Source organism: Diabrotica undecimpunctata, chromosome 8, assembly GCF_040954645.1.
Source record: "Diabrotica undecimpunctata isolate CICGRU chromosome 8, icDiaUnde3, whole genome shotgun sequence".
In the NCBI taxonomy this organism is placed as follows: Eukaryota; Metazoa; Arthropoda; class Insecta; order Coleoptera; family Chrysomelidae; genus Diabrotica; species Diabrotica undecimpunctata.
The window spans coordinates 133,322,504-133,350,347 of NC_092810.1; the positions used below are offsets into that span (position 1 = coordinate 133,322,504).

The following is a 27,844-nucleotide window of genomic DNA, read 5'->3' on the forward strand; positions in this document are numbered from 1 at the left end:
ATATATTATATATATAATATTGTATATATATATATATATATATATATATATATATATAATATTATATATAGTATAATATGTATTAATATTATTATTTAAGTGATATGTTTTGTATTATTTAAAATTAAACGTTTATAATTATTTTAGGCTTTTGTATTTCAAAATAATCACTGTTTTACCGAGAACTGTCAATTTTGAAATCCGTTAGTGTCATGTCTAATTGGCAAATCCTTTACGTGTTTGGTTGATACGCTGGTGGTTGTGAGTTCGAATCCCAATTATGAATTTCCTTTTTTATTTTTGAAATATTTAAAAACCTCACGTTAATCTTATTAAATATATGTAATATACGCAAAAAGCATAAATTTTAAAATAAAATGAAAATTTACAACATAATCCGAGTTGTTGGTTTTTTATTTTTATCTTCGCAAAGTAAGGTAATGTATATTGGCAGTTTAAAATACTTATGAATATTACATTTTAATTTATATTTAATTATTATATTGAATTATGTTGCAGTGTATTTATTGTATTGTAATTTTTATATTAATAACAAAATAAACAATGAATTTTACTGCAGAGTATGTGTAAATTTTTTTTTGCATTCAACTCCTTTTATACATATATAAAAATAAAAATTAATATTTTCATTAAAATATTGATACAATCCTTCATTTACTATACTCCTATTACAGGTCAAATGTTTATATACAGCAAACGATGCACCATATACCTATATAACTAATTCTTTTTCTCTGTCTGCTCTCTCTTACCTATAGCATTACATATGTAATGATTGTGCAGATTGACTCCTATATAAATTTTTAACGGCGAACGCGTGTATAGAAGTATACCTTCTACCGGCAGTCCCACTGGACTGCCACACCCGTTTTATTTAAATATCAGTCAAAGATATTTTCAACAACATTTTATCCTTACCTAATAAGTTAAGCAGTGGTCCAGATGGTATTCCTGATTATTTTCTAAAGAATTTTATTTGTTCACTAACTAATTCGTTACATTTTATTTTTGAGTCATCACTAAAGAAATCAATTTTACCAACTTTATGGAAGCATTCTTATACCTGCACAATTTTTAAATCAGGCAATAAATAAGAAATAACAAATTATTGAAGCGCCTGTAACTAATCCTTTATATCAAAATTGTTTAATAGATTAATGCACGATCAATTAAAATTTTATTGTAAAGAGCACCTAATACACAATCAAAATGGATTTTCTTAGAATAAATCAACGATAACAAATTTAGTACTCTTTAAGCAAAAAATGTTAAACGCCTTGGAGAATAACAGTCACATGGATACCATTTATACTGACTTTTACAAGGCGTTTGACAGAGTAGATCATAATATCCATAACAAGTGGGAATATATTGTTTTAATTGAAATATAATTCATGTGACATCAGGAGTATCCCAAAGAGCTCACTGTTCACACTTGTTATTTAATATGTTTGTGAATGATATATCAGAATATTTTAGAAACTGCGATTTCCTGAATTTTGTATATGATTTGAAATTATTTAAATTAGTAGATTCAAATGATGACAGAACTTTAATTCAAGAAGATTTAGATCGGTTGAGTAGGTATTTGGTGTGAGAATAATATTTTGTATTTAAATGCTGCTTAATGCTGCTATATAGGTTTTTATAAAGGTTTTAAAAAAGATAATACTTCTTATACAATTAATGAAAATGAATTGTCAAAGTGTCAAAACAATAAAAGACTTAGGAGTCACATTTAATGAACAGTTGCGTTTTGTACAACATATAAATGATGTAACAGCTAATTCATTAAAATCTTTAGTCTTTCTCACTTATATTGGAGAGATTGCAGAATCAATTTTTAAAATACTGTGCATATAAATTAAACATACGCATTATGAATCATGATAATAAAGATATTTTAAAAACACTCAACATGAATTTATCACAAACCCGACGAGATAACTCTGATTTAGTATTTGTGATTAAATTAATAAACGGTTTAATTTGTTGTCCTGAACTTCCCCAATCTATTAGTTTATAAAAGTTTCCCTCCAGAAGTCTCAAATATGTTGATCTGTTTTATATACCTTTTCACCGTACAAATTATGGTATGCATTCACCCATTATGCGAACACGTAAAATTATAAATAGGACCAATTTAAAAATATTTGGTGTCTCCTTGGCTTCATTTAAAAATCAGATAAAAAGAACTTGAAGTTATAGGTACTTTTTTGTTTATTTTAATTTATCTTGTTTTATATATAATTAATACTTTTTTATTTATAATTAAGATTCTAATTTCACTTAGTTTGTAAGCAATTACAGAGATTGATTTTTATACTGTATGTTAAAATATATTTTTTTAATGAGGGTGATCTCGTGTATTAATAAATAAAAAAATATGAAAGGACGTTTTTACCTTTTTATTTGTTATAAATATATGATAAAATATAAAATTTTATTTATTTAGAATAATTCTTAAATGCAAATTTCACTTGAAAAAAGGGCTTAGTCCATTACTGTTCATTGAAGTGAAGGCTTGGAAACACGAAAACCACACTTCAAACCCTTGACGTTGCAAGGAAAACACCAATTTAGCTTCTGTCGAATTTAAACACGATGTAAGCAAGTCAAGTTATATACGTAGGTTAGTAGTCAAATCATTATGTTCAGGTACTTCTCAAAGACTTTTGAGTTTTGTAGTATTTTGTCCAGTTTGCTTAGTTATAGTATGTATTCTGATAAAAGTAATAATAATGTTTCTTGATATCTTTTTATTTTGATACATAATCATTAATAAATAAAATATAAGCTATTATTGTTAGCTAAGATGGATCGATCATTGTTCTGTAAGGTTTTTGGATACGAGCTTTATTTATATGTATATTATAAACTTATAATATTACACGGTATTCTCTCTAATCATAATTTTTAGTTATCGCCTTTGGGGTATCATATCTATTAGATATACAGTGTCTCAATTTTAAAACTTACAATGGGCTATATCTTACGATCAAAAGCTGATATCGAAAAATGCTTGAAACCGTTTCTAAGATAGTAAGGGGGAACTAAAATGACATGAAAGGGAACTCACCTCCATCAATCCCCTACAACCAAAAAAGTTAAAATTGCAAGCCCCTACTTGTGATACTTCATTAACCGTTATGTCAATACCCAAGTACCTGATACGGGAGTCTATACCCGTGCTACACAGGTACCCGGCATTGTTTCGGTAAACTTCGCTTGTACATTCCGAAAATAACAGACAATTGGGATTTTTCTTTGTTTGCTATCAGTGTTTATTTAACTGTGCTTACAAGTTGTTAATATTTTTGTGACTATATGCGTGTTTTATGTTGTAATTACTTGTAATAATGGCAAGAAGAGAAGTGAGTGCTAGCGAATTTAGAAGGTAAGTTATTACTGTTTATTTTTACAATGTTTTATACATAGATCATTCAATTTTAGAATGACGTATGAAAAGCAACAGAAGTACTTGCAACAATTTATAGACGGTATAGATGAGGAAGTAGACAAAAATATCGAAAACCAGGAATCAGATGAGGACTATGTTTCGCAAAGCAAACCGGATGGAGATGAAGCGACGTTTATACTGATATCAATAATAAGATTGAAATCGATACCGACGGCGACGATAGTAGTGATGAAGATTTTGACGATTTTCAAGAAAGTTCTTCTCAAAGTGATGTTCTGGTTGCAAAAGATAAAACGATTTGGCAACGAAAACCGTTTACTGCAAGTCGAACACTGAAACGTAACCTTTTGCGTGAAAAAAGTGAAAAAACGGGCCCAGTACGTTCTACTAAAACTCTTTCGATTAGTGATACATTCAAATGTGTTTTCAGTGACGTAATGTGTGACATAATTATACGCGAAACCAATCGAAAAGATAATAGCGTTTGTGAAAAGTATAATATTGAAAACCCCGACAAACCTCGAAATGTTTGGAAGTCACTCACAACAGAAGAATTTGATGCATACTTAGGTATTCTTATTACAGCAGGAGTACGGCATTCAAATTCAGAGCACTCGAAAGATTTATGGAAAACAGACTCTCATCCTTTGTACCAAGCAAGTATGGGCATAAATCGCTTTTGGAACATCAGCAGATTCTTACGGTTTGACAATGACAAAACACGTGCAGAAAGTTTGCAAAATTATAAAGCTGCAGCTATTACAGATATATTCCATCTTCTCAATGATAATTTACGTCGTAACTATGTACCGTCGGATTCTCTTACTCTGGATGAACAGTTATTTCCTTTTAGAGGTAGGACACGTTTCACGCAATATATGCCAGCAAAACCTGCCAAGTATGGCATCAAGGTTTGGTGGGTTTGTGACGCCAATAATTCGTATCCACTTACTGGACAAATTTATACTGGAAAAAATTCGACTCGACGTGAAACTAATTAAGGTGAACGCGTAGTAAAAGATTTGTGTTACCGATAAAAAAATTCTGGGCGAAACATAACAATGGATAATTTTTTCACAACTCTTCCACTAGCCCGTCTCCTGTTGTCTTGGAATTTATCATTAGTTGGTACTTTGAAAAGAAACAAACCATATATTCCACAAGAAATGCTGCCTTCGCCAGAGCGTGAGCCTGAATCGTCATAACACGGATTCAGTGCAGATCGTGTTACTATTTGTTCATATGTACCAAAAAAGAAAAAAAGCGTTATCTTGCTGTCAAAAATGCATGACAACGATAATGTAAGTGGCCCAAAAAATAAACCTAAAATAATTCAGTTCTATAATACAACTAAAGGAGGCGTAGACAACATGGACAAAATGGTTTCTCATTATTCCACTAAACGCAGAACTTTGCGTTGGCCAGTAGCCTTCTTTTACAATATCCTAGACGTAGCTTGCCTAGCTACCTATATAATTTATACAGAGAATAATCCACAGAGTTCTACTGAAACCAGTAAGCGTAGAATTTTTCTACAAGACTTAGGGAAACAACTAGTGATGCCTGCAATTTCTGCTAGATCTAAAGTACCAAATGTATTCCGAAATTTTTCATCAAGGTCAGGAATTGAGTGTATGTTAGGAAAACCTCTACCTACAGATTCAAGTAATACTGCAGAGTCATTACCACTTCGAGATTCCACTGGACGCCTCAAAATTGTTGGAAACTGCTACATTTGTATGTCTTTAGCGAAAAAGCGGCTAAGAAAGACACGAAAATCATGTAATGTTTGTAATCGTCCACTATGTAACGAACACTCAGTAAATATAAGTAAGTGTGGGTAATGTGTTTAAAATGTAACTTTTATTTACGTTTCCATATCACTTTTATTATAAAAAAAAACTAGACAGAGCTTCATAATTTACTACACATTAGTGTTACCCGGGTGCCACGGGTGTGGACGTAAAGGTGTAAAAACTTTGACAGGTAATTTTAATATATTATATGCATTTTTTTCTTTGGTTTTTATTATAAATCTCTTCGTTCTAAATAATTTTAGGAATAACTAGAAGCTCAAATAAAAATATTTATACTATCGTCAATGATTCAGATAAAACAATTACCAAGGATACCCAGGTACCTGGGTATAGACACAAAGGTTAAAAAGACAGCATTATAAAAAATGCTATCCAATGGTATAAATACAGGGTGTTTTCTACATTAGATTCCTACAATTTTAAACGCCCACCACTCTTAAGGTACATAATCAAATAAAACGCGTCATTAAAAAAAGTCCCGATAGCCGGCACCGAAAACTGGTCGGGGGTTAGGAAAGGTCGAATGAACCGAGAGGAAGAAAAACAGTTAGAGGAAGAGTTTTGGATTTTGAAATAATCTTAAAAAGCGTGTAGTCTTCAAGGCGGGCATTTTTTTTAAGACGAGAGGTGAATTTGGGCTCATGATGTTATTTGGCAGTTTTTGTTGAGTTAATCACCGATTGTTTGTGCTGTGCCCTATGTGAGGGATTTTTAAGACAGCGTTTCCAACCATTTGAGAGATCCACATGGTTTTAAGAAGGAATTGAGTGGCCGAGTTGTGAAGATTACCGTTTGTTGTTCTCCAGGATAATCCGAAGCCTGAATCAGTGTCCAACTTCCCAAGAATTGTCCATTTGGTATTTCATGGTCACCCCAGACTATTTGCAGTTTGTGTGGGATACAGTTGTGTGTTATTTGCAGTGTTTTTGATTCAATTCCAATCCCAAAAACTTTTCTAAAGGAAATAAACCACCCAGTGATACCAGGTACTTTTTATTAAAATTATTCAAAGTAAAAATAAACAATTTTTCTTTATTAAAAAAAATGTTTAATTTCATATTATTCTTCTTTTAGATAAAGTTAACTTTTATAATTTAATTAATATTTTAAAAGGGTTTAATATTTCATTTCGACATTATGACAGTTGGTATTATCCCTTTCTGACATTTGGTACACAACCATAATTTTGAATTTTGTTAAATTAAATCGTTTAAAACGGACCAACTAGATTTAGATATAGAATAAAACAAAGTATAACAATGACTACATTTTTGAAAATACAGATATTTATTTGCAATAAGCATCTCAGTTTAGAAATAAGACAAAAAATGGTTAAGAACCATATTTGGTCTATACTTTTATATGAAACAAAAGTGTGGACACTAAAAGTATCAAGTATGAACATAATTGAAGCAAAAGACATGTGGATTCATAGACGGATGCTAAAAATACCTTGGACATACTGGAAAAGCTACGTACTAATTACTAGTGAGGGTCAATAAAGATACAGAATTGATAAAGACTGTTAAACACTAGAAAATGTCTTACAATACTACAACTAATCCTTATGTCAAAATATAAGGCCGAAAAGAACAGGCTTCTTGGTTAAAAAATATTTGTGAATGTCTATTTTTGTCCGCGTGTGTGTTTATGTGTGAGTAAGTGTTGTGTTCAATTAAAAAACCTACAAAAAATTATATATGTGCAGCCTCTTTGTCATGTTCTTAGTTAATCTACATGTGTTTGTTGGATTATTCGTTATTTGCACCTGTCCTTAGATAGTGTTTATTCATAAGATATTTCCTATTAGCTTCAGGAAGCATCATGTCGAAAATGAGAACTTTCTCAACCAGTCTGTCCTATATGGGGTAGTAGCAAACACAGACTCGCAGCATCAGATCTGCACGGTAGCTAGGTCGTTAGATTTGTATAACCGCTTGGCTTACGAATTAATTTGAAAAAATCTGTGAAACATGTGACAATTTTTTTATTAGCATATTTTAATAATATAAAAGTAATGCAAAATGTAAATTAACAAAAAAATAAAAAATAAGCTATATTAAAGAAAAAATTAACCCTAACAAAAACGAAAATTATTATCCCAAGTTATCTCGTCACAGGAAAACGTAGTGCCAAAAACGTTGTTTGCCAATAAAAGCATAGGTATATTTTATAATGGCACTTGACAGTTAGGACACATATATCTCGTTTCTTTTCGAATTCTTTTTTTCCGGTGTTATCCCTTTTTCTGCTACACATTGCACATTGATGTGTCGGATTATTTTTCTTCTATGTTGGAGGAACATATTCTGGGCAATGTCTATTAGATATACGAAGAGGCGCTAGAGTCGATCCAGGGCGACCAGTTTTTGGCACGATTATACTGAACTGATAGGTTTTAAATATCATTTCAATTACATTCATGCGAAATTGTAATGGTGTGTATTTTCCTCAATGTTTCTTTTATAACAAATAAGAGTTCCAAAAACATAACTCTAATAGATGGTAGAATATTTTCTTGTAGTGTACCTTTCCACGTTTTCTGGTTATAGGGTAATCACTGATATGCTGGTCAACTCTATTAACTTCTTCCATTGTAGAATTGTAGTTATTTACTACTATTGGTTTTGCCCTTTCCTTATTTCGTTTTTTAAAACTACAGTATCTGTGTTATGGACAGTGGAAAGCGTAATTATCTCTTTTATCTCTAATGATATTTCCTTTGGGGACTTTTTTGTGTGCATGAGTGGTGGCTTTCTCTTCTATTAGCTTTTCCGGTGTCATAAGTGTCGGTTTTTTTTGTAATCAGAAAATCAGACAGTTGAGAAGAAGAATAAATGAGATGGTACAATTTGTACAATACTCCGTACGTTGCATAATTTTGGTTGATGACAGTTCCTTTGCCGGTTTATATTATAAATAACCAAATATATTGCTTTTGGACACAATATATAACTTTTTATGTGAAATCAAGCTCTTTTGAGTAAAAGTATTGTTTTCATACAATAGACCCTTACTGCGAAAGACAAAAAGAACATAGATGTATTTGAGATGTACTGCTAGAGACACATGCTGAGAATACCATGGGTGGTATTCTCAGCATGTGTATCCGAAGAACAAATGAATCCATACTGGACCAGCTAAACATAAAGAAAAGACTAAGAATACAAATATCAGAACAAATAATAAGCTATTTTGGACATGTGCTTCGAAGAAATGGTCTTGAAAAACTTACCATCCAGGGAAAAGTAGAAGGCAAAAGAAATAGAGGTAGATCTCCCATACGATACACGGACCATATTGTTGCTACCATTGGCGCTCCATTGTCAGAATGTGCTAGAATGGTAGAAGATTGAAAAATGTGGAGGAACATTGGAAAATTTGGCTAATAGCTTCATGATATCACGATACCTGCATCAGGTCAACGACTAAGAAGATTGTTTTCATCCAAGTCGTCCTTTGTATAACAACAAAATAATTTCGTCCATTGTAACGTCAAGAAGAGAATAGCACTTCCTAAATTTTTTTGAAAAGTGTTGATAAATAGGCCAAATTTTGTTTAGTTTAGATTTGGATGATCGTTTGGTTTATATTCTTCGTTATTAGAAAAATGTAAATATTTTTCTATTTGGCAATATCTCTGATACCTCATAGCTTCTCTGAAAAATGGAGTTGATATTGTGGATTGTTTTAACCAATACAGTTGTTATTCCGGCATTTTTATGGTTTCTTTGGTAATTTGAGCAATAATACCATCGTCAACAAATTTATTGAATAAATGTAAAACCTTGTTGCTCTGTTACATGAGTACCACTATCATCTAAATCATTAAATTTATCAAAAACACTTTCTGTATCACTTTCAGAAACTGAACGGCTTATATTATATTCTGATCCACTAATTTCGTACTTATAATATTCGTATTCACTATCACTCTCCATAAATGCCGCACAGTATTCTTAAATAAGAGAAACAAACTGCGATATACCTTACTCAATGATCAGACATGTCCTAAATCGTTACCGTTAGCTGTCCGTACCACTGAGCTCAGCGTGGTGGGTGGTGGCTTGGCACAACAAGTTTCCATACCATCGTGAATAATACAGCGACAACAAAATAGACGAGCTAACTCGTTTTAATGTATTTTATGCTACTATTTAAAACGATTTTAAACGATTTGCTGCTATTCAGTCAACATTCAGCGCAGATATCTCGGGTTAACAATTTTTGTTAAAAATTGTTTGGCCGACCATACCCGGGATAAAGTGTTAAGTGGATAATACAATAATTATGCGCAAATCTTAATGTCAAAACAAATTTGCGCTCAGTACCAAATATATTCAAATATACATAATATAATAATTAATAAATATAGGTACACTTAAGTTAGTCAGATAATTTTGAAGTTATAACTGTGAAAATGGATTACAGCATATCTCTAACTTGAGAGCTCCTCAGCTATCCGACATCATCCAAAGCGACAAAAACTCGTTTCCAATCTATGAATAACAATTTCGATTTTCTCCAATTTTCCTGGCCTTATTAAAACTCCTCCACATGCGCGATCTATCCAACTCCCAACTTCCAACTCCCAGTCATCTCTCGCCGCAACTCCACACAGCGACAACTTTCAGTCTTCTGCAGGCCGCCTCCGAAGCGTTGTCGAGCTCCAGTTGAGGCGGCCCAAGCGACGCGAGCCTTTTGAGCCGTTACCGTGGAAACTTCCTCTGATGGTAAACAGTTGCGCTTTCCGCCCGTAGGCGTTTCATGTTCCGATGTTCCTTTGTGAGTTCTTTTCGCTCCTTGCGGCTCTTTTCTGGTCACCCGAAGAAGTTCAACTTTGTTGTCTCGGCCAGTTTCAGGGTAGGTGTTTTTTCTTTATTCTTTGTCTCTCAATAGCCTACATTTTAAGTATAATAGATACAATTTTATTGTTCTGTTGAAATTAATATATTTTTATTAAATTCTTTTTAATAAAATATTAAAAAATTGTACTCAAACATATGTTGTAGAAATTTGTTCTATTTTTGTACAGATTAAGTTACGGCAGTAGGAAGTTTTCTTTGTGGCAGTTAGAAAAAACTTTTCAAATATACCCTACTTTTAATATACTTATAGTATAAACTAACTATTTTCGTTCAAAGAAAATAATAATGTTGACAATATTTAACTGAATAAAAAAGTTTAACTCTAAAATAATTTATTTTATGTCCCAACTTAATTTGTTGATTAAGTTAAATGTATTGGGTAAAATTAATTATTAATATTATTAGTGTTTTTAATATTTAATAAATTTAATTTAATTTAACTTAAAATAAATATTTAATAAATTCCAAAATTTGGTTTTTGTGCTTAATGATATTTGTGATAATTTATAATTCTTCATTAAATTTTTAAAATAAAATGTATTATTTTCTAACGTATCCTTTCTAATTGCCTATTTCGGCCTAGTTAATAGTCTCCTAGCATTTTTGTAATAGCTGCTGTCAGCTTTTCTTTTAGTCCTACCAATAGATTCTCCACTTAAGTATTTGTATTAAGTATTATTAATATTCGTTCTGTTTTTACATTATAGGCAAATTTTTATTATTATCCTTAAATATATTTTTAAATTAATTACTGCGTTTGTATTTCCTTTGTTAAGTTTTATGAGTTTTAGAAATATGTTTAAATAGAACAATACTCCTGTTGTAGAAATATTTTTTAGGTGGAACTTGCAGTTAAAATTATCGTAGCTATCTACCAAATTATCTGAATAGGATATCAACGCGCTAGACCATTCGACTTATTTTTAGATTTGCCTTTTCTTAAGGCAATATGTACATACAGATTATTTAATTAGATATTTATTTTTGCTGAAAAACGTTAAAATATTACAAGGGTGTTTTTAAAAATTTGTTATTATTATAATGAATTAGCTCTGCTAATATATCGACACCTGATATGAATAACATTGTAACTCACTTTTGCTTAGTTTAGAGGAGAGCGATTTCAAAAAAAAAATCCACAACATTTAATTTTTTTACTTCGTCAGTTTTAATAGTTTTTGTAGTTTTGTTAATCCATATTTTATAACTTTTTCTTAGCTTTTCACTTTCATGTATAATAATTAAAATTACTGGTCCTGATTTAGGTCGAGTTAAAATACCAAGTTTTTCACGAATTTTAGGTGAGGATCATTGTAAGTGGTTTATACAACGTTCTTTCAACAAAGTATGTTTTTGAATAGGTGCACATAAACGGCAACTAATATGAGTATAGGGTAACGGGTACAGTGATTGGCCATTTAAAGAATTGCCAATTGAATTAAAATTGTAAATTGGAATCTTTTAATGTGAAATATTTTGTAAGGGTTTGTTAATAGTAATGGAACATCAGATTCTATGAAAACTCAGGTTATTTTAATCAGAAATAATATTGTATATAAAAAATTAACACAAATTTGAAAACCTATAGAACTACTCAGTTATTGGCGATACAAACATAGTTATTGGCATATAGAATTACAGTCATTGACCATTCATAGAATTTATAATATTCTTTTTCTGTTTGTGCAGGTAAGGCACACAAAACTATTTAAGTTTTGATTTTTTTGTTGTTTCTTTGCCAGTATGGTAGGATCTAACATAAAATAGACACTTCATTCCAACTTTTGAATTAGATATATTATAGAACAAGAATAACACAATCCTGTATACAAAAGGTTATTTACAGGTGGGTTGTTGTCGTCTGATTGTTTCACCGTTATATCTGAGAGAATTTGTATTTTTTTTGTGTTCTGGATATCCCTCAGTTTCAAAAAATAACGTTCTTTTAGCCGACTCACCAGAACGTTTTTCTCTACTGGTTTCCAAATTTGTACATTTGCTTTAGAATGTATTCTTCAAATTTGATGAATTCATACTGTTGCAGACATCAAAAAATATGTCATCAATTGTAGGCAGATTAACTTTTTCCTCTATAGGATCAGGAAATTGGTTTCGTGATAATTCTTGTTTTTCTTTTAGGGTAATCACTTCTGGTATATATACTCTAATTCCACTTTTCAAAGTAGTTCTTTTAATTGTATGATCAATAATTGTGTCTGCTTTCAAAATATTTGTATCTGCAATATCACCTGTATTTACTGTAACATTTTCTTTATTCTTCACAACAGTTTGATATTTTTTACTCCCGGAATTAACTATTGTGGAAATTTTTTTTATTACTTTTATCTTGGTTTCCTTGTTTTTTTGACTTTTATTGTTTGCTTTTGAGTCAATTAGCTTTTGTTTTCGTTGTAATTTTATTTTTTCTTGCTCTGCTTTTTCTTCAATTTTACGCCTCTCTGCATTTTGACGATCTGAAGAAGTGAGCACGAAAGTCAACCTTTCTATTTGCTTTTTGCCCTTTCTTTCTGAAGTTTTTGGCCAAAAAAAGAATTTGTTGATTGGGGTGTTAATTTCTTTAGATAATAAGTTGTCTTAATTAACCAAAGGCGTATTATTGGATGTCGATTGAATATCTAAAGTCATTGTATGTTCTGTGACCTCTTTTATATTATATGGAATATCACCGTTTTCTGGAAGTTGAACTCGAAAATCCGAAAGTAAATTTTCTTCTGTAATAACAGGAATATCTTGTACGTTGTATATGATTTCATTGCCACCTATAGGGTTAAGTGTAATATGTGAAGATATATAGGTTTTTGTGATGACAGAGGTGTCTGGTACATCATTTGTGATTCTACCTGTCTCTGTAGTCTAAATCGAGGTTAGATCTATAATATTTTGAAATAAATTAAATATATTAAATAGCAATTTCGAACCTCCATTTAGTTCTTCGCAATTATCCAAAATCTTGTACCAAATCCAAAATGTGTACAAAATCTTCATACGTTATTGATTTTGTCATCGAAATAGTCAGTATAATACCTTTTTTTGGGTATCTTTCTTAAACATTTGGAACAGTCTATCGCTTCAAAATTCCATGGATACAATCCAGATGCTTTAAAGCTAATAAATATAGAATCTGATTTTAATTGACTAATGGCTGTGTTTAGTACTAATGCAAAATTCTTTATGGTAACAACTGAGTTCAGGTTTTTGCGTCTAAACTTTAATAGTACCCGGTTCAAGTTTGCCTTTAATTAATAATGCAGTAATATGTGTAGGTTGTATAATTCTGGTCGCATTGGGATATAATGCCACTAAAATAATTTGTAGCTTTAAACATAATTCACTAGTTTGAATGGTTAAGTGAGTTTTATGTCCATCAACGAACAAAATGACTGAAAATTTATTGTTTTTTGCAACTAGGTACTTATATAAGACGTTTCCTATGTATTCATAGAAGTTTTCATTCTTCATCCATCTTGCATCGCTTCATCCTACTCCCCATTCAAGTTGGGATTCGTTTATAAGGGTAAATAATCATTGGTACTGTTATTTCTGGAGATGCTGAAAAGGCAAACATAATCGTGGAACTTTAAAGTGATGCTGTATTTGATAAACATTTTTTCTTCCCATTATATCCAACACTCGCTTATTTTTGAGTCACAAGAGAAAGCAGGTTTCATCGCCATTTAGAACACATGAAGGGTTTTGAAAAAAAAAATGTAATAATTCACGATGCAAGTATTTAGCGCTTCTGAAATTCTCTCACTTAAATCAGGGTGTCGCTTTAAAAAGGATCTATACCAACTTCTTCCGGGACGATTGCCACTAAAAGGATTGGCTCGTGGATTTTCGTCAAGAAAACCTTTAACCGAGTCTTGTAAAATTTCCACTCTTACTGAAAAACCTTTGTCTTGGCATGTTATGATACAATGCTTTAAACGATTCTCTTCCCCCAATCAAAGAATAGGATAGTTTTTTAATTAAATTTTTCGCTTGCTCTAAACTGCAGTGTTGCTCTTGGCACATTAAATTCTTCAGCGGCTTTTCGTTGGCTTATGCCATTTTCAATGAAAAGCAGACTAAAGATCTTGTTCTGTATATTGTTTGTGACCAGTTTTATCATTCTGTATATTTGGCATTTTTGATTCTGAAAATTAAAATCATTTAAAAGTAAACTTAAAAAACTAAATTTCTTCGGAATTCGAGGTATTTCTTTGAATTGGTACCAATCTTACTTGAGGAATAGGAAACAACTAGTTCGAGCAAATGATACTGAATCTAGTCTTTCTTTTTGCTGATGATACCAGTATTACCTGGAAGAACTCTAATATTGCAATTACTCTAATTTACTCTCTTTTAACGTGGATAAGACAGTAGCATTATCCTACAAAGGAGCTCTTTAACCCTTGCTTCATAATAACAGCCAGATCAGCGTAATTGATTCTGTAAAATTTCTTGGTATTTTTATAGACAGCAACCTTAAATGGTCCCTTCATATCGATTTGTTAAGTAAGAACTAGCCTCAGCCTGCTATGCAATAAGATCTGTTACGAAGGAAATGAATTTAGCATCTTCCAAAATAACATACTTTTCTTTGTTCGAGTCTCATCTTTGATATGGCCTTCCTTTTTGGGGTTCTAGACAGCTGCTTAATCTGATGTTATTTTTAAATTACAAAAAAGAGCAATACGGTATCTTTGTGGCCTCAGTACAATAACACATTGCAAAAGCTACTTCAAAAATCACGGGATTTTAACTCTTCCCTCTCTTAATATTCTAGAAACTGTTTACTTAATTCATTAATACCTACATGTTTTTCCATCAAGACCTACTTCACTAGAAACCCAAGCTTTGATGTGTATTTACCGATCCCATCCACTGAGTTACTAAAGAAATCTATATTATATATTCGGAAAAAAAAATTATACAGCCATCTCCCTTTGCAACTTAAATCTACAACTTCTTTCCTTAAGTTTCTTAAATTGACAAAAGCCTATCTATCTGAAAGACCTTATTATTTAGTGGAAGAGTTTCTCAACGAATAATTAAGAAAGTACAGTTCGTTTAGGTACAACTAATAAAGTATTTTTATATACAATATTTGGGTATCACATGTATCAGCTTAAACTTATTCGTAAACTAGTTCGTAAAGTTTTATTATACAATTTCCAATATAGTGAAATTTTGCAATGGATTGTATATTTTATGTTTTATTCTGGAATATTGACGATTTATGTAATTTTAGTAAATTTTAATTGTTAATGTTATTATTAACTTTTTTTTAACTTATATAAGCTTTGTCCATATTATTATACAATTTTCAGTGACAATAAAGCATATTTATATTCTATTCTAGAACCTCGTAAAACTCGGGAGTCATTTAATATTTTTAAAGAAAATTGGAAAGCTAAACCAAAGAAAAAAAAATAAAAAAAAGGAAAAGACAGTAAGATTTGATTTCACGTGCAGGGCGCTTGCGCATCCGCTTATACGTATTTCGGCCTAATAGTTCTCATCTTTATCAACGTCTGTTTTGCCTTGCAATTCTTACTAGGCACAGATTAAAGCGAAATTCTGAATTTGGTTTCAAAAATTAGTTTACGATTTTAAACCAAAGACTGCAGATTTAAAACTAGTGTACAATGCACTATTGCTCATTATGCAAAATAAATAAAAAGATTTAATAAAAATTCTTCCATGATATATGAATAGTAAATATGTAGAATTATATAGATCACTATACTCCATTCGCTTAGCTCGGGCATATTTTGACAGATTTATTGTCGGAAACCTACAACACAACAATTCCTACTTCTCAGTATTAATAGCTCAAGTATCCTACTATTGCAGACTTCTTTCTTTAAAAAAAGAAGAATTATTCTACTAAATAGTGGAAGCGTATACTAAACCCATCAAATTTTGGGTAGTATATATTTAAAAAATATATTTTAGTTGTTATAATTTAACATAACTTTTTATTATATGGTGCAGATAAATAAATATTGATTGTCGGTAATTCGCAAAGTTCTATTTTATTTACTATTTAGTTTGTTTACTATTAATATTGGCTATGAGTACGTGTGCTTGGTTGTATAGTAATTTCCAGCCACTTTAGTCTGTCAAAAGGTAACTAACTTCGCAAAAAAATAATTACTAAATTCACTAGACAGTTAGGACTGGGAATAGCGAACCGAGTATACCAGAGCACTTTTTTCTGATTGTTTTTGCATTATAGTTTTCTGTTTTTTCGTTTATTTCGAAAATACCTACTTGTAGAGTAGGAACAACATGTAATAATATTTGTTCATAAAATTATTTTAAAAAACGAGTTGTTCTTTTATTTGTGAAATAACGAATAATAAATTTCACTCATAAAATTTTAAGAAATATCCAACATGTTCAAACTTACCTTTTCTCGAAAATGTCAACTTGTAACATAGAACGTTATTCGTCCGAACCCATCAATTATAGAAATTCAAAAATGTTGAATTAAGACGTTCAAAATTTATGTTGAACTTGCATTTGTTCCCTAAACTTTAACTTTCTTCTCAATCTAACCTTAATTTTTTATTAAACGAATTTATTGTCGAAACAACTTTATTATCGATTACTATTTTTATTGGAAAAAAGCCATAATTTAAGTTTCAAATAAGTTTATTTTTGATGTCTCGAATTCCACTTCGGAAATCGATCTCAAAATACAAAATATTAATAAATTAAACAAATTTTGTTTTTTGTTACTTGGTGAAAAGTTCTTCCAATAACTTAATTTTATCTGACTCAATTATATTGACAATTTAGACATATTATATTATATATTTTAAACTAGATGACTTTTAAATGATATTGTCAATTTTGTTGAGTTGCTTTGCTGGGACGACTTTGTTGTAAGACAGTTCATTAGATTACATGAAATCAACTTTATTTTGAGAATACTCATCAGAAAAATTTTAACATGTGATTTGTCTTTAAAAAGACAACCACATGCAATGATGACAGTAAAATTCTTCTGTTAGTGATTCCATAGTAAATCATGAGAAAAAACTAGGAAAAAAACCTCATAATACGATATGTATTGACTTATTAATAGTAATATTTTATAAGTATTGATTTCCTCTTTTAATATGGGCAACCAGATCCTACAGCATTCTGCAAAGGAATTTGCGAAGCAAATGGTCTCATGTAGCATAATTAGAGCTGCACCTTTGATTTTTCTCTTTTTTTATCTGTTTCTTTTAGGACTATAAAGAACAATATGACAGGAGATTATATTATTATGCGAAGGATGGAACCAAATGGAAGACATTTGCATTAACTACAAATATTCGCACACGATAGGAGAATATAGTTTCCCACTTACCAGGAACTATCCGAGAAGCAAAAAAAAATGACAGTAAGGGACAGCAAAAATGGGACAGTAAGTTCTATTAACACGTGGGATCTTCTAATGCAAAATATCATTGAACTTGTAGTAAAATACACCAATATTTATATACAAGAGATGAAGATGATTTTTGTATCTGGAAGATACAAAAATCAAAACGCCGTCAAACTTACATCTCTTTTCTCGAAATAAGAGATTTTTAGTTTGTTATGTTTAGCAGAGTTGGATCACGGCTCTCGAATAAAAATTAGAAGAATTTTGGACAGATGATGGCATGGTATCCGAAATGTTTGGAGCGATCATGGCACAAAGACGATTTAGATTAAAAGTAATACGTTTTGAAAATAAACAAATTAGAGACGAAAGACGCAAAATCGATAAACTAGCTCCGATAAGAGAGATTTTTGAAACATTTTTAATAAACAGTCAATCTTGTTACACCGTTGCTGACTATGTAACTCTCGATGAGATGCTTTTTGCTTCTTGTGGGAGGTGTAGCTTTCGCATGTAGATTCCAAACAAACACGAAAAATATGGTATCAAAGTATTTGGCACTGTCGACGCAGAAACATTTTACACGTATGATATGGAAACATATAAAAAAAAATTGTCCCCAATTATGACCAATGTGAAAGACCATCCTGTAGGTTCCTTTGTTTTTGGTTTGTTTAGCACATATGATGGTGACATTGCATGTATCCAAAAAGAATAAAAATGTGTTACTAGTTTCATCCTTTCATTACACTGATACAGTAGAAGAGACTAGCAAGAAGCCAGGGATGATTTTATTCTATAATGATACCAAATGTGAAGTAGATATTCTAGATAAAATTGGTCATCTTACGATGTGTCTAGAAATACTAAACAATTCCAACTTGTAATTTTTATGGGGTCTTAAATATCGCCAGTATAAACGCTTTTGTAATTACCAAACCTAATAATCCCAATACGGCATATACTAACAAAAAGGAAACCAATTTATTAAAAAATTAGAAGGAGGCCTAGTAAAAAGTTATTTGGAATCAAGGGCTAAACGTCAGGATTACATTCTAATATTCGACATGCTGTTATGAAATACAATAAAATGCCGACACAAAACCGACCTAATCCACCAACAGGTAAAAGAGGGTATTGCAAATACTGCATCAAAAGAAAACCCGATATTTTTGCTCATTTTGCAAATGTTGGTTATGCATGGATCATATCGTAGCCTGCTGTGAGATTCAGCAAAAAAAACTAAGAAACTGTCCGCGTGATTAATTTTTCTGTATTGTCTGTGTCATAGAATTTTGCTGAACTCTTTGTATTTTATAATACAGTTTCATTATTGTTGTGATTAATTTTTGTAAAATACAAGAGCAATTCAATTTATTGTAAGTGTGGTAAGCTGTCAAAATTATGTCATAAACAAACAAAATATTTCCACCAGATGGAAGAAAATATCCTATAAGTACAAATAAAAATATTGTGTTTCAAAAATACTAATTAAAAGAAAATAAAAATATATTCTTATTTAAATAGACCACCGTCGTGTGGTCTTGTTATTATTTGGACGTCTTCGATCGGAGTGTTATTTTCTCACCTATCTTAATAAACAGCAAATACCACTCTTATTTTATCTATTAACTAATGCACTACAACAAACATGCAATAACATCACAGCACTTCACTCTACTTTTTGCACTAAATTGTTACACATTTACAATGACTCAAACAGTTTTGTCCTTTTGAGTCTTCTCTTTAGTTCAGTGTTCTCAAGAAACTGGATTGCCTTGACATTCACATGACTATGCAGCCTCTGCTCGTGACTTGCTGCTGTTCTCTTGATTACTTCGGTCACAGTTTCCATACCCAGGTCCTCGTGGAGGTTGCTGTTACGGATATATAAAGGAGCATAAACAATGTTCCTCAGTACTTTGTTTTTAAATCTCTGGATAATATGTAGATTACTAACTTTGGTACAGCCCTAGAGTTATCAGCAATATACCCATACTGCCCTCAGTACACTTACTTGTAAATGGATAATTTATTATGAATGGAGGTTGTTGAATTTTTTCCAATCAGCCAATACAATTTCTTATATCTAACAAGCTCCCCTATTTTATTTTTACATGGACATTCCAGTGCAGGTTCGCGTCTGGGGTAATACCCAAGTATTTTGCTGATGTTGCATAAGGAACTTGGATATCATTTATTCTAATATTGGAAATTTTTTATTTTTTTAATTGTAAAGTTAATGTGTGCAGATTTAGTCTCATTCAATTTTATTCACCATTGTCTGGTTCAGGTATGTATTGTATTTACTGATAATGGCAACTTATCAGTCGCTTCTTCACTAGTGTCTCGTATCGCTAGTATGGCTGTATCATCCACGAAATATAAGTAAAAATTTTTTTCGCTTTAAACTCTTTCTATTTAAAATTATTTAAATTTTACCCTCGACTTTATTTATAATATATTTCTTTTGTTATTTCTTATTTGTTATTTTACTATGACATTTAATAAAAGTCTAAAAATCAACTTTTTGTTTAAACTTAACGTTTGTGTTAGGTTTTACACCAAGAAATCTTATTTTATTGTATTTTCTATCTATACCCTTTCAAGTAAGCCCAAAATTTTACGTCGAGAGAAAATAAATATTAACCCTCCTCAAAATGGTTGTGCTGGTGTGAAGATACGTTTTATCAAGTCTCTGCTGTCTTCCCACTCGGGGCGATAAAGTATTCTAAATTATTTCGTGTCACACACCATATTGGACCTAATATTTCAGCCGAAATTTATCTAAATGCCTTCATGTAGGCTATTAGGATAGAGCTTATCTTTAAAGATGTTTAATTTTTTTAGTAAGTAAATACGAAAAAAGTATAAAAAAATTAATCATTCGATTTTCAAGTAGAACCTCACTATAAGTAATTATTTAGATAACCTTTATTTTGAATTAAATTTATATGAAACTTGTAATTAATTATAGTATATTATATAATATTACTACATGTTTATAGATTGTATAGACTATTTCTTAGAAAGTATTTGTATATCAATAAATAATTTATTCCTGCCTTGGGAAGAAAAAGAAAAATCTTCTTCTTCTTTTTTATATGTAGACATGGCTGTCTGTTTTTCAATATACCTCTAGTAAGTTGCCGTTTAATCGTTTTCGTGGTCTTCCTACTGATCGTCTTCCTATTGGAAAACCATCTTTGCTACTCTATTTGTTCTCATTCGGCTTATATGATCACTCCATTCTACTCTTCTATTTCTTACCTAGTTCTTGACGTTCTCCACCTTGTATGTACGTCGTATATGTGTACTTCTAGCATTGTCCCATAGGGTCTTGCCATCAATGTTTCTAAGTGTTTTCATCACTGCCGTTTCCAACATCCTTTTTGTCCTCTCTGTGTCAGGTCGTATTTCTGCCGTGTATGTCATTATTTGATGACTGTTTTGTAAATTCTGCCTTTCATTTCTTTTTCGATAATTTTTTTTCTTCATACTGTTTCATTCAGGCAGCCTTCGGCTCTGTTTGCTCTATTCACTTGATCTTTCACTTCAGTTTTGAGCTTTCCGTAGCTAGATAATGTGATGCTTAGATATGTATTTTGGGGAAATTAACATAATAAATTCTCTGGCGGTTTTATTAAATTGGTGCAGCATACGTTGTAAATCGTCTTCACTTTAAGAGAGTAGTATTGCATCGCCTGCATAGCAGATTATTTTAAATTGTTTTTCTCCCATTTGGTATCCTTTTTTAGTTCTTACTTTTTTAATATTTCATTTATAATCAGATTTAGCAATATATTACTCAGGAAATCTTCCTGTCTTATCCCATTGTCAGCTTTGATTCCCGATTTGTCTACAATTTGAACAAAAGATTCAAGAACAGCTTGCCTTCGGCGAAGACCTTCCCAGCAGGAGAAGACGTCCCATCGGACCACAACTTATTAGTGGGCCTGATAGAACTCAAACTAAAGAAACTCATCAAAAGTAAACCTAAACAGAACCTAGATTATGACACCCTACAAGACCCCGTAGTTCGTCAGAACGTAGGAGATATAATAAGAGAAAAACTAAAAACCGCTAAACAACAAGAACAGAGTGTAGAACAAAAATGGAGTTATATCAAAGACGTCATGCTAAATGCGGGAAAAGAACATCTGGGAAAGAAAACATGGGTAAAAAATAAAGAATGAATGACTCATGACATTCTGCAGATGATGGACCAAAGGAGATTAATAAAAACAGTGACGTGAAGAAATACCAAGAAATCAACCAAACAATTAAAAAAAAAATACGAAGAGCCAAGGAGACATGGATGCAAGAAAAATGTAAACTAATCAAAGACCTCCAAGTGAAACACGATCATATAAATATCCTCCAAACGGTTCGAGAAGCCACTGGTCAATACAAGAGAAGAAACATACACCTCCTCATAAACAAAGACGATCGAAGAACTTTTCTGGGACTACCGAGATAACCTTCCAGAAATAAATTGCATGACAGGACCGTTAATACTAGAAAGCGAGGTGAAGGCAGCTTTAAAACAGTCTAAGAATGGTAAGGCCACAGATCCGGAAAAAATACCCGTTGGAGTTATTAAGGTGATGAGTGAAGTGAGCACAAACGAGTTAAGTGAACTGTTTAACGACATATACGATTTAGGTAATATTACAGATAAGTGGCTATTATCAACATTTGTAACATTACCAAAAAAACGATCTGAGAAAACGTGCGAAGATTTCTGAACTATCAGCCTTATAAGTCATGCACTCTTAAAATCATACATGCCAGAATTTACAAGAAATGCGAAGAAAATGTCGGAGAAATACAATTTGGATTTCGCAAATCCATGGGTATACGTGAAGCACTTTTCACTTTACAAGTCCTACTTCAGAGATGCCGCGATGTCAGTCGATTGTCTATATTTGTTTTATTAACTACGCCAAGGCATCTGACCGTTGTCAGCACCAGAAGATGGTCGCCGCCCATTTAAAGAGTAGGATTGAATAAGAAGGACATCCGGATTATCATAAATTTATACTGGAACCAGCGTGCTCAAGAAGACTAGCTGACCGACCAAGTAAAGACCATGCGAGGAGTAAGGCAAGGCTGTGTGCTCCCGCCGATACGTTTCAATATATATTCTGAGGAAATTTTTTATGAAGTCCTCACAAACCTAGAGATAGGAATCCGAGTGAACGGTGAATAGATCAATAATATCCGCTACGCCGATGACACTGTGTTACTATCAACCAGCCTAAATGATCTACAAGCCTTACTAGACCAAGTGAAAACCGTGAGCGTAACATACGGACTGGACTTTAATATTAAGAAAACTAAATTTACGGTTGTCAGCCGTGCAAATTTAGATCCCGGGGCATTAATGGCAGGTAGCGAAGAGATCCAGAGAGTCGACAGATTCACTTACCTCGAAACTAACCTCAACTCACCATGGGACTACGCTCAAGAGATTAGATCCAGAATTGAAGTGGCATGGTCTACATTTATCAAGTTGAGATCCTTACTGTGCTGCAGTGATCTCAGTTTGGGAACCAAGATACGGATAGGGAGGTTCTACATTCTTCCAGTGTTACTATATGGAGTTGAAGCCTAGACACTCACGCAAGCCACAGAAAAGCTGATTAAAGCCTTCGAGATGTGGATCTACAGGAGGATACTAAAAATATCTTATGTGGACCATGTCACCAACGTTGAGATCCTACAGCGCATGACAAAAGAAAAAGAAGTGCTTAATTTAGTGAAAAAACATAAGCTTGAGTACCTCGGCCACGTGATGCGGAACGAAGAAAAATATTGAATTCTTCAACTCGTTATGCAGGGTAAAGTATTTGGCAGGTGAGGACCGGGACGCTGTCGTATCTCATGGTTGAAAAACCTCCAACAACAGTTTGGGATGACCTCCGTGGAGCTTTTTCGCAGAGCAGTCAACAAAACTATGATAGCCTTGATGATCGCCAACATACGGACCGTATAAGGCACTGAAGAAGAAGATTTGTCTCCCTTTTTGAAGGGAGGTATTAGTATGCTTGATCTTCATTCTTGTGGAATTCTGTTTTGTTGTGTTATTTTTGGATTAGTTTTAATAGTTGTTTGGTCAGATCTATTCCTTCATTTTTTAGGAGTTTGATTGTTATTCTGTCCTCTTCTGGTGATTTTCTATTTTTTAATTTGCTTAATGCTTCCTGTACCCTTAACTCCTCAATATGTATTTCTTTGTTTGTCGTCACATCTGGTGTTGGTGGTTCATTATCGCCACATTTAGCAAATATGTATCGAAAGTAGTCTAAACATGTTTTCTTCTGTATGTGTTTCATTTTTACAGTTCGTTCATCTCTTTTCTTTGTCTTCTGATCATTATCCATATTTCTTTTTGTGTTCCGTAGAAGTCACGTTTCATCTGTTCTGAGAAGATCTGTCAGTGTTCCCTTTTTATTTGTCTAACTAAAGTATTCGTTTTATTTCTGATTCGTTTATAACTCTGGCGTTTATTGTGCTCTGTATTGTAAAAAGGCTTTCTTATTTTCTTTACGTTTAATCTTTAATTCTTCTGTAAAGCATGGTGTTTTATTTTTTGATATGTTAGTGTTCGTTACTTTCCTCTCTCCAAATGATTCTGTTGCTGCGTTAATTATGTTATTTTTGAGTTTTTTTTTCAGCTTTCCTCAATGTTATTGTTTTCTTATATTTGTTTATGTATATATATATATATATATATATATATATATATATATATAGACGAATGTTTAGAATTTCATGGGTACAAAGAGTTACTAATGTTGAGGTACTTCGTCGCATGTGTAAACAAAAAGAATTACTAAGAATAATCAAAGAGAGGAAAATGCAATACTTGGGTCATGTGTTGAGAGGCGAAAGATATGAATTACTTCAAGTTATACTGGAAGGAAAAGTCCAGGGCAAAAGATCAGTAGGGAGACGTCAGAACTCGTGGCTGAAAGACCTGAGGAGATGGTTCGACCGCTCATCCGCAGAAATCTTTCGCGCAGCAGTTTTCAAAACTACAATTGCCATTTGAATCGCCAACCTTCGAAAGGAGACGGCGCCATGGGAAGAAGAACATTTCTTTGCGAAAAAATATTACACGTAATCAAAAAAGGTACAGAAAAGGATGTTACAAATTAGGCCTACTCGATTTTAATCTTTTAGTTTACACGGTGTTAATAATAAATATAATAAATCCATAAAATGTTTAACAAATTGACCACAGGCGTTTATCGGTACTGATTAAAAAGAACGTCATGACTTAGTAGAAAAGATTATCCACCAAGAACTACCAGACAAACTAGAACTTCTCAAACCAACCATCTTCCTTATTACCAATAAGTCCCTGATAGAATGCTTGACAATGACAACTACAAGCTATACTGGAACCGCACTGTGCTCAGAAACCAACCAGTGGCACATAATAGACCGGATCTGATACTAGTTAATAAACTTACTAGGTAAGAAACACTTATTGATGTGGCCCTAAGAACAATAATTTGCCGGTTAAATTCAACGAAAAGATCGCCAAGTATAGAGATCTATAAATACAAATGAGACGACAGTGGAGAATGGAAAGTACCCAGACAGTTTCTATTATTCTATCCACTACTGGTGTTATTTCTAAAAACCTCCTAGAAAACATAAAAAAGATGGGTCTGAATAATCATCTGTAGACTTAGGCAAATATGCAAATAAAAAAGTATAAAATATGCGCATAAATATGCAAAATTTTATGCAAACATGCAGTATTTTATGCAAAATATGTATATTTATCTAGAAAATATGCATGTAATAAAAAATATTTACAATATTTTTTTATTTACAAAAATACTTACAATATTACAAATACATAACATAATTATAGAATTATTTTAAGATATAAATATTATTTTGAATTGTGGTAAAAATAGATTATCAAATGTTTAAAATTTTCTAATAAAAACTTATGGCTTCTATCTGAATACATATATTTGTGAATAGAAAAACTTCTTTCGACATCAACTGATGTAACTGGGGCATTTCTCAAATTTATTATAATAAATTGTTTTAAATTAAGTGGTTCGAAAAATGTCCCAGCTAGTACTTAAACCACTTTAGAAAGAACCTGGTAACCACTATATTTTCCATGGTTACTTTAAATTTTTGAAAAATTTTCTTTCCAATAGTACCTTTAACGTTTTGACACAATGACTCAAATTCTTTTATTAAAACTGTACTCTTTAACAATGATAATTTATAGGGTGTTATATTGGAAGGCTTGCTTAGCTTCCAATAAACATTGGCAACTATGATCCAGTAAAAGGTTTATTATTTTTTTTAAATCAACAAAATGATCAGCATAGAAATTAGCTGCTTCCACCATGTTCCCCAACGTGTTAAAACGTGTTGCAGTGGAACAGCAGGAATCATATCTCTGTAACATTGTATTCTTACAGGTGAGTTCAGGAATACCTTTTTGATGCTCGCTATTAAACTGTTAACTAGTGGAAAGTTTTTTCTTACTTCCTCCGCAACTCTGTTTATTCCATGCGCTAAACAAGTGTAATATATGTATTAATTTGCATGAAATATTTTTAAATTTTGTCCTGATTTCACCATATATGATGCTGCATCAGATAAAATAAGTAATAATTTATTATTAGGTACAGCAACAGGAAGAAAAAAGTTTGCCAATGCTTCTTGTAGAAACCGTAATATTGTTAGAGCGTTGGTTTTTTTCCACTTGCTTATAGGAAATAAAATACGATTTTGGAAAGGTTTCATCGCTAAGTACACCAATCAATAAGTGCACAATGTATCTTCCTGACAAGTCAGTGGTCTCGTTCACATATATGAAAAAGTAATTATTACCTATTTCGGCTTTTATATTGTGGATAACTGAGGAGTGTAACAAATTGACATTATTTTTCTTTATAGTTAGTTCACTGGGAATGTTTGGTTTGCAATATTTTTTTAAAAAAGAACTAAAGTAACCATTAGATAATTTTAAAAGCAGTATATTAGAACATACTAATGCACGACACAAGTCTTCGTTAAAAGTTTCTTGTTCTGTTTGTTTTTTGGAACTTGACTGAAAGCCCTTAGACACTAAAGGTTGATATTTTTCACTGGATGTGGTTTTTACTTTTTTAACTAAATGTTTCGCGGTTCTGACATACTGATCTATTTAAAATTTTTTTTCAGATGAAATCTAAAAAAGAATATAAATATTCTATACTTGTTCCCATTTTTAAAATCTAAGATTGTAGAAATAAACTAAAAATCAACCGTTTTAACAATTAAAATATTTAAATTAAATCAAATAAAAATCGGTGTAATAATCTTGAAAATGTCAAGAAATGACTGTGCAAGAAGGAAAAACCCCCAAATATTTACAAGAGGCTATTGGTCTTTTCTGTTTACATTTAAAGAAAAAATACTGTGAGCATAAATTAAAAGCACTTAATTAGTTAAGTCCAATATATGATATGTTTTTGTTTTTAGCAAAATTAAAGCAAACTATGCTATTGTTAGAAAAAAATGTTAGCGACCTTTCAGTAGACTATTGAATGATTTGAATTTTAAATAGGTATCCTATTTTTATCGCAAGGAGTTTAAAAAATGGTTAAAAAATGAAAAAATACATCAAAAAATACTCCAATTTTAAAATCTTTGTACCACCGCACCGTGTAAATTTTTAAAATCAAATAAAAAATGATACGTATGTACTTACGGTTTTGCCACAACATGAGCAATAAACTTTATCCATATCCATATATATATCTCTTTGTAAGGTTTTATCCAAGTTGAAACATTGCTTATTTTCGGCATTGTCAAAGCACAATAATTATTCACAATAAGAAATACACGTTGTTTACGCCTCCAATTTTACAACAAAAGTAAAACCAAGTGAAACTGACCGTCAAAATAAAAATTTTTACCTAGAGACATAAATTGGCAAACACAAATACGCTTAATTCCAGGACAAAACGTGACAAAACTATAAGCCGCTGTCTTTTATTAGTAACTATACCAAGAATTTGAATACCAAGTGATTATAAAACAAAATTAAATATTGGTATTTTCATGCTATCTGTAAGTTTTTGAATATAAAAATATATAGTTAACACCAAATTTTCAAATTATATGCACTTTATGCTCACTTTTATAAAAATATGCAAAATTTGACATTTGACAATTTGCCTAAGTCTAATTATCTGTATAAAACCATACAGAAAGCTGTACTACTCTCGACGTCCAGATGCGTAAGAAAATTTTTAATAGATATCAACGTACCAAGTCACCTAGGGCTCGATAACACCCT

The 27,844-nt window shown here is 31.6% G+C and overlaps 1 protein-coding gene across 1 annotated transcript in view; it reads right to left on the reverse strand.

Annotated features, from left to right (window-relative positions):
• Positions 1–12,722: 12,722 nt before the first annotated feature.
• The window catches only part of LOC140449127 (uncharacterized), a 63,564-nt gene continuing 48,442 nt past the window's right edge, over positions 12,723–27,844 (reverse strand). The window contains exon 5 of the mRNA XM_072542273.1: positions 12,723–12,907. Coding sequence (XP_072398374.1) covers positions 12,723–12,907 — 185 coding nt within the window. The remainder of the gene's footprint in view (positions 12,908–27,844) is intronic.